This window comes from Fragaria vesca, linkage group LG7 (genome assembly GCF_000184155.1).
Source record: "Fragaria vesca subsp. vesca linkage group LG7, FraVesHawaii_1.0, whole genome shotgun sequence".
NCBI classification, from domain to species: domain Eukaryota; kingdom Viridiplantae; phylum Streptophyta; class Magnoliopsida; order Rosales; family Rosaceae; genus Fragaria; species Fragaria vesca.
The window spans coordinates 21,137,700-21,145,796 of record NC_020497.1 but is presented as its reverse complement, the minus strand read 5'-3'; the positions used below and the strand labels follow the sequence as shown (position 1 = coordinate 21,145,796).

The 8,097-nt window shown below is 35.6% G+C and overlaps 1 protein-coding gene across 1 annotated transcript; it reads right to left on the bottom strand.

Moving 5' to 3' along the window:
- Window positions 1-3,799: 3,799 nt before the first annotated feature.
- On the bottom strand, window positions 3,800-4,531 carry LOC101309985 (putative cyclic nucleotide-gated ion channel 15-like). Its single transcript, XM_004309069.1, has 2 exons — window positions 4,292-4,531; window positions 3,800-4,204 (listed from the first exon to the last, which is right to left on the bottom strand). The coding sequence occupies exons 1-2, from the start codon at window positions 4,529-4,531 to the stop codon at window positions 3,800-3,802; spliced, it is 645 nt and encodes a 214-aa protein (XP_004309117.1).
- Window positions 4,532-8,097: the final 3,566 nt, after the last annotated feature.

Sequence of the window (8,097 nt, the reverse complement as noted above, 5' to 3'; positions counted from 1 at the left end):
TTCATTACTCATGGAAGAAAATTGAGCAAGATTGTCCATTATATAAAAGAAGTCCGTATACGATCGGCAAGCCAGAGCTACTTTCCTCAACTTCCCATCCACTATGAGACACTTGAGATCTTCGTCGATGACAGGAATGTATAAGAATAAAGGATCCAATGAGACCGCAAGCATGCAAACAAGAAGAAAGGAGTCTCTGCGATTTCTTAAAAGGAGAATGTTTATGATTTTCTCCAATAATATTGGTACATGCTCTTCATCTCTCGTCACAACTGCGGTCACTGAAGTAGCTGCTGTAATACTGATCAACATGATAACAAACATGATATCAAAAAAATAAATAAATTGTGAATGATTCGCATGAACAAAAGAGAAAATGGTATTAGTAGCTAGAGGGGTTGAAGAAACTTACTCCACTACCGTCTCTTCAGCGGATCCGGAGATCTCCATAATTTACCAGAGAGGGGAGAGAGAGAGAGAGTGTTTAGTGTTCAGACACTCGGTGCCTTACCTCAATAGTCTCAATATATATATATAATATATATATATATATATATATATATATATATATATATATATCTGTGTCAATTGGAAATGGTTCTTGAAATATGGCTGATATACCTATGAAGATGGTTCCGGGGAAAATTTAGTACTTAAATATATGTATGGTTCCGGGAAGCTCGTTTGATAAATGGATAATTTCTTACATGGTTACACGGCGTAAGCAAATCAAATGCTCTTTCCGGTCCTTATCGGAACAAAAAAAAAAAAAAACTTGCTCTTTCCTGGAATTTCATTAAAAATAAAAAATATATGTAATATCTTGATTGGTCATCCACGTCGCAATAGTCTTTCTATGTTAATTAAAAATAGTGCGAGTGCACCTTAATTGGTGCGTAGAATCCGCTCCGTAATTTACGTCATGTTTCATATTGCAAATTAATTAGTTGTCAAAGCTCCCAAGCAGCCCTGGCCGGCTACATTCTAATTGCAGATACCATGCCGCTTGAACAAATTGCAGTCCAAGTATAAAATATACATCAACTGATACGACACTTTTCTATATGCATGCATGATATTAGCTATATATATGATATATCCAATACAAATTATCAATCAGTCGCATACATAATGACTAGCTAGCTTCTAGCTATCCCGATGCTCGTAAGCTCGTTGGCTAATCATAAGAAGAGAACCCACAGTCATCTTTGAACGCCATATATAGAAACGAAATCGTAGTGTTGATATCTTTAACAATTTCTGGAAGCAGTTAAGCACTAGCACTAGCTAGGGTTTCTGTTGTACGTAGTTGAGCGCCTCCATCGTGAAGGTCCTTTTCTTTGCAATTACCTTCTCTAGCTACCGAGCTAGCTAGCTCGCTGAGGTAAGGTAGGAGACGATCTCATCCATCCTAGGTAGTTATCAAACAGTTGTTTAGTTCCGTAAGTTATACTTAATTTTTATATCGTTCTAAACTTCCATTGTGGGGATGGAGGGATGAATATTTATTTTCTTTAGTTTCCTAGTAATAGTTTTACTTATTTCATTACCTTTTGTGGATTCTGATCCTAACAAGGTAGATATCCGCAAATCTAATTTTGTCAGGTTTGAACAAGACTTGACCCTATTTAGTCTGTGCTACCAGACACGGCCAATACATGTGATCAGTCACAACACAATTCGATCAATCATTTTTTTTTTTGGACTAATTTCAATTTACTTTCATCAATTTTAAGTCGATCATCATGTTAGTCATTTTTATTTCAATTTCATCAAAAACACCCTCAACTCTCAATTTTTATCAGCCGTGTTCAAACCTCTGTTCTCCATTCAATTCCTCCATCAAGTGATTACATGACATCAAGAAGAAAATCAAATTCTGAAAAAAATAACTTTCTGGCCATTTTTCCCCCATATCGATACACATATCCGTACCTATCACAATCTCCTAAGCTTAGTGATTTTGATGGGATTGAATGCAATTTGTCTATTTTGCTCTTTTTCTGTGGGCTCAGCGACTTCAAATTTGGTTTTATTCTTAGTGTAAGTCATTACATGACTGGTGAATTGGATGAAAAACAGATAGTTGGACACGGCTGATGAAAATTAAAAGGTGAGAGGTGTTTTTGATGAAATTAAAAGAAAATAGACTAATATAATGATCGACCTAAAGTTGATAGGAATAAACTGAAATTAGTTTTTTTTTTTTTTTTATTAACCTTACAGCTCCGATCCAGAGTGAAGTGTTTTCATTTTTTTTTTTTGGCTAAAGCTCCAGACTCAAGCTTGTATACCAGTATTATACTGACATATTAACAACAACAAAAAAGCCAAAGTACGTGCAATTCAAGTTAACTAAACGAGTCGTTTAATGTGAATGCCGGGCGCATGATATACTTGCAGGAAATAGGAATCACATTCAGTAGTCTTGAAAGTACTAGCCGACTTAATCACAATCGTTTACGGAACCTTCTTTAAGTCGCATATGAACTGCGAGTTCACTCTCCAATACCTTTGTTGTATAGGCCTTCCTTTGTTGTAAGGAATATCTTTAATAATTTCTGGAAGCACTTAAGCACTAGCTAGGGTTTCTGTTGTGGTTGGGCACCTCCATCGTGAAGGTCCCTTTTGTTAAGTGTATAAGGGTACTTGGGTAATTTCTCTATAATCCCTACCCTATAATGGTATCAGATATACACTGTTCATCTATAAATGCAATACAAAATGTAGTCTCTCAGCCTCTTCAACGTGTTTTTTACATTTCTGCATTTGTGCTTTCAATAAATCCTTGATTCCTATCACCTTTGCTAAAAATCTACCATGATCATAAAGTTGATAACTTGACTAATGAAAATCTGGAAAAACTGGTTATTGATACAAGCAAAGAGCAAATTGACAAAACTGAGAAAAAGGACAAAAAAGCAGAATATAAAGGCTGGAATTTGGTGGAGTGACTTGTTCTTCAAGTTGATGGAATTGGACTGGGCTACTAGGATAAGGACTGGGCTGACTGGGCCTATACTCTTAACAACCTTTCTTTCCAATTCTATAGCTACCGATCGAGCTAGCTAGCTAGCTAGTTATATCCATGGATTGCCACACCGATTTTGATCTTTTGGACTCTCTCAATTAGTTGTCTTTCGCTCTCTAAATATGTCATCGTATGATAATCTAGCTCTACTTTTCTTAACTTACTGAACTAATTAGCATATATATGCGGTGTAACGAGTTGACAATCAGTCACAACGTACTGCTGGTGGTGATGATCAGGTTCGTGGGAATTGATAAATTTAACAAGTTTATTGCTATATATATATATATATATATATTTCTCAAATGCCCCCTTACGTAATTACAATTCTCTGTGTATGTTCATATATTTGAGCCAAAAACCAAGTTACATAACTAATATATAAACCATTACAAGTGGTGTAGTGGTTATTGTCTAGTTGATTGAACGTGTTACCGACGCAGGTTCAAACTATGAAGCTGTTCAAGTGGTCAGACATTGTAATATAACACATACTTGAAGTATTTCACATTCATTAATCTTGGCATGTGATACATTTGGGGTGCCCTAACGCTGAGAAGAAAAAAGAGGTTTGACTAATGTAGATCCTAGTCAGCCTAGACTGAGCTAATTAAGTACACCGACGACACTTCCTCCACTAGTACAGCAGGAGGCTGGACTTCACTGACAAAGTTAGCACTTGGGCTTAGTGACTGGGTGGGCAACGCTTGTTATTGAGGTCCAATACCTCTTCAAACATGAAAATAGGTTTTTACCTACAGATGATGTTTACATTGTGTTTGTAACCAAACCATCTATTATATAACCAGACTCTACTAGATCAATCTTTATCTTTCTCAAGTCTTCAGCCATGAGGAAAAAAGCTTCAACGTTTGTGCTGCACTTGACACTCCAGTTCGATCTGGGTAAGCTCAAAGGATCAACATCTGGTGCCAAATTCAGAAGTTGTTCACCGTAATGATCACCTTTACTTATAAAACTCGTGTTTGAGGAGCCACTTCCGTCGGGACTAGTAGTTCTGTAGAGGAAAGCGACACCTTGTGTGATGAAAAGCATCTTATCAACTGGATCCCCCTCTTGAAGTATAAAGCTGTTCTCGTTATAGATGATTGGCTTAAGATACCCACAGATTAATTCCATCGTTCTTTCTCCTCCAGCACTAAACATGGGAACCTGAATTTAACAAAATAAAAGAGAATAATTATTAACAGATTAATTAGGCCCGCCATTATGTATCATTAGGTTTGGAGTTGGACTTACTTTCTGCAGCATATCTAAACAGAGGTTTTTCTTGATGTCGAGTGAAAGTCGCCATGGTATGACAGACAGAACTTTCACGTTATTGACATCTTCGTCTGGTTTCAGTTTCTCTAGCACGTTTCCCATGATCTCAGTCTTGAGCTCCCCAGAAAGATCATTGACGCATAACCATGTTTCTATATCCGTGGTTCTCTTCTCCTCTATTTCCTTCAAATCTGATTTTTTAGCTTCCATCTGCATGTATGTCTGTCCAGATATATCCCAAAAGATCAGTAAACACCAGTAATCAGTCACTACCACAAATGTGGGCATCAGATACCATTTTCTATGCACTATTAGTCTAATGGTGACAGAACCCAAAGGATTTCTCCCCAATCCTCCAAATTACTCTGTCTGTTTTCGGCCATACACCGATCTAATCAAACTCCGTGTCCTCGTCGGCACTGCAGATAATGAAAATCCTAAATCCTAATCTCGCTTCATTGATTGGTTTCCGATATCATCTTTTAGCATAGTATGAAGATTGATCGATTGATCGATTGAAAATTTTGCAGATCACCATGGGCTGTGAAAGATTAACTGGTGCTTCGACCCGATGAATGGAAAGAGGAACAAGTCAGTGTATCTCCCTATCTGCTTCGTTTTTACATCTGTAATGAAGTTGTTATATTTAATTGCTTTGGTAAGTTGTGCTTTTCTTTTCTTGGGCATCATAATTTCTTGATTTTGGTTTTAGAGGCTCTTGCATGCATTCTTTCTCCACCACAGAACTTGAACTTTGGGGTTAATTTTTTAGGGTTGGAAAAGCTTATCACACTGGTCAAAAGAACAGAAAAGGAATGGACATTTTCATGATCTTTAGGATAATGAAAGGTGGAAGGTGATATAATTTAATTGATGAAAATTGTTTTTTGATGAAATTTTTTTAAGTGCTGACTAATTTGGGTGCTTATTCTTGATACTCTTGTTTCAGAAATGACAATGTCGAGAATTATTTGATAGAAGTTGTTTACCTGCTGGTGAGTTCAGTTCTCTGGGATGCTTATTCGCTTTGAATACTTTGTAATGTTCATGAGGTTTAAGTAAGGACTCTACTAATAACTTGATTATTCTTAGTTTGATGTGGTATAAAAGGAGTTCATGTATCAATAAGAAAAAAAGGAGTTCATGTAGATACTAATGTTTAATTGTCAGTATATCTGCACATTTAACTTGTAGATATGTCTTTTGTATTAATCTTAAATGTGACTATGTATATTCTTGATGGGAAATCAATTTTATGAACTCTTCAATCAAATGCAGTTTCTTTGGAGTTTTATATTCTTTACACCAAATAGAGAATTACTGCATAACTAGCTTCTTCCAGCTTTTGTGGTCTGTTATATTGAGTAGCTTACATCACTGTTTTTGGGTGATGAGATGAATATGATAGTCAAACTTCATATTAATGTTAGTTTAGACTTTTGGTACTAAGGTACTCCGAAGACTTAATTTTAGGGGAGGAAATTCTTGAGATTAATAATCCAATTAGTCCTTTTGCTACTACGGTACTCTAAAGACTTAATTTTTTTGTTTCATGTTCTTGCTTCATTATTCATAAATTATATGAGATGACTTTGGCATTTGTTGTCGTAGAAGTGGGCTTTTACATTTATACTTTTAGACTTTAAACAAGAGTCTTTTGATTCCTAATTGCAGAGTTCTAATAAATATCGAGGGGAAGGTGTTTTTTATTTATATTTTGATCTTCGAGTGAATGAATGAAAAAAGAGATAATAGTTGTCAGACTCCTCTTACCATATGAATTTTGTGGTTAACATAGTCAAGTGCTCTCTATCGAATGAATAGACAAAAGAATATGCGTATTGTGCACCTCTTATGTGTCAATTTCAACTGGTAAAGTTGAAGCATGTTTACATGGTTTAGAACATGTATAAATGTGTATTAAGGTTAGTATGTTGTTTGTGTTATAGGAAGCGCCTCCTATAGTCAAGTCTTACTATGACAAAAGAATAGTTGGATGCCCTGGTGTTGAAGGAGGTAAACTCCACCTACATATTTATCTTCCCTCCTTATCGGTTCTTAATTTGTATACAATTGTCCTTGATTCATATCAATCTATTTGAACTTCTTAAGATTCTTAACTGACTGGTCATATGCAGTTTTTTTGTAGGGTGTTCATTCAGAAACAGAAAGCTGCAGGACCGTATGAATGAGGAGACAAAAAATGTCGTTCACTCAATAAGGTACACTTATATTCTTTTGTAAATGTGAATCAGTCATTGAATATGCATCATCCATAAAAGTGGGCTGATACTACCATTACTATATATGATACTACCATTCATTGGGAACTTAATTCATAGTATATTATTGGTCACTATAACCTCGTTTCTAGCTTCAGATTTTACCTTCTATGTGTCAACTATGCCGATAGATGCTTAATTTATGAACTTGAACCAGGTTTTACTATAATAAATGTGAATGATAATTGTTTCTTCCAAGGTTCTTACCCAAAAGAAATTTTATTGTATGTTTTCTGACCAACTTACCCAAAGTGTGTTTTTCTGGTTGCAGGAAAAGATGTGGACTTTGTACACTATACTTGCATTTTAGTGATGGAAGGAGAGAGAGGAGAGGATTATCTTGTATTATGAACTACGGTATGTGATACATAACATGTAGGGAGCTTTTATATGAACTTGTTCGTCAAGTTGATATTTTTAGGAAGTCACGGGTTATGAACATGTTGATAGTTTATGAGCTTCAAGTTGATTTTATTTCCACTGGATACATATCATCTGTTATATGAAGGAAATAAAATTATGAGGGGTGATTTATAGCCAAGTAATCTTTGCCCATGTTGTTGCTTTGCAGGAGATACTAGAGACGAGATAGAGCCGAATATTGGATTAATTCAATGAAGTCACCAAAGATTGGATTGGTGAATATATATGTAGTCACCAAAAAGATGATGGTGTGTTGTTGGGAAAAGCCACGAGAGCAATGCAAACTAATCTCATAATAGTGGCTAGGGCCGTGCCTATTATGGATCCACACCAATGATTATTGATGGTGCCCTCTGGTCATATTTGTGGTAGTGAGTTCATTGTTGCATTAGTGTCACTACGTTATACCAACCATACATTATAGTGATTATACTACATTATAATGGAATACTAACCTGCAAGATTGCATTGAGATACACTAAAACCAGTAGCATGCCAATCGAGCAAATGAGAACCGGAAAGAGGTTTTCCCATACGTATATACTAGTCTCAAGATTTTGACCAAAAGAACTGCAAAAATAAACCATCACTTTAGTAGTAAGGACTTCAAAATTAATATTCCGAGCGAGAGGCTCTATTTAACAACATCTAACCTCAAATTTCGAAGACCCCACCAAAAACAGTGAAAAAACTTTTGGGGGAAGTCGGTTGAATTTAGCATACCGGACTGGAGAGCATCAAGATATATACCAAAATTGAATAATGTTGCATTTGGAAGATTTATAGGACATAAATCGTTTAGTAACGACGTGATATTTCTCCTTGTATAACCACGACATGCAAAAGTACCAGGTTCACACCCATTTTCTCTTGTACAAACAAATAACTAACAATCCATGTTTCGCTGAAAAGCAAAATAGTACCAAAGAGCTCCGAGTATCTACATGACAAAACAAATTAATTAATAATTAGACTAAGAAAACGTACATATATAACTAGGTAATACCCAATTCCACTGCAACTCGATTTGGCAAGAATATATATATATATATATATATATATATATACAACAACACA

Excerpts from the sequence above, each read along its gene's own strand:
- LOC101309985 (XM_004309069.1), bottom strand. The coding sequence starts at position 4,531 with ATGCAGATGGAAGCTAAAAAATCAGATTTGAAGGAAATAGAGGAGAAG. Across the intron at positions 4,205-4,291 it reads GTTTAGATATGCTGCAGAAA|GTTCCCATGTTTAGTGCTGG; the intron begins GTAAGTCCAACT and ends TGTTAAATTCAG.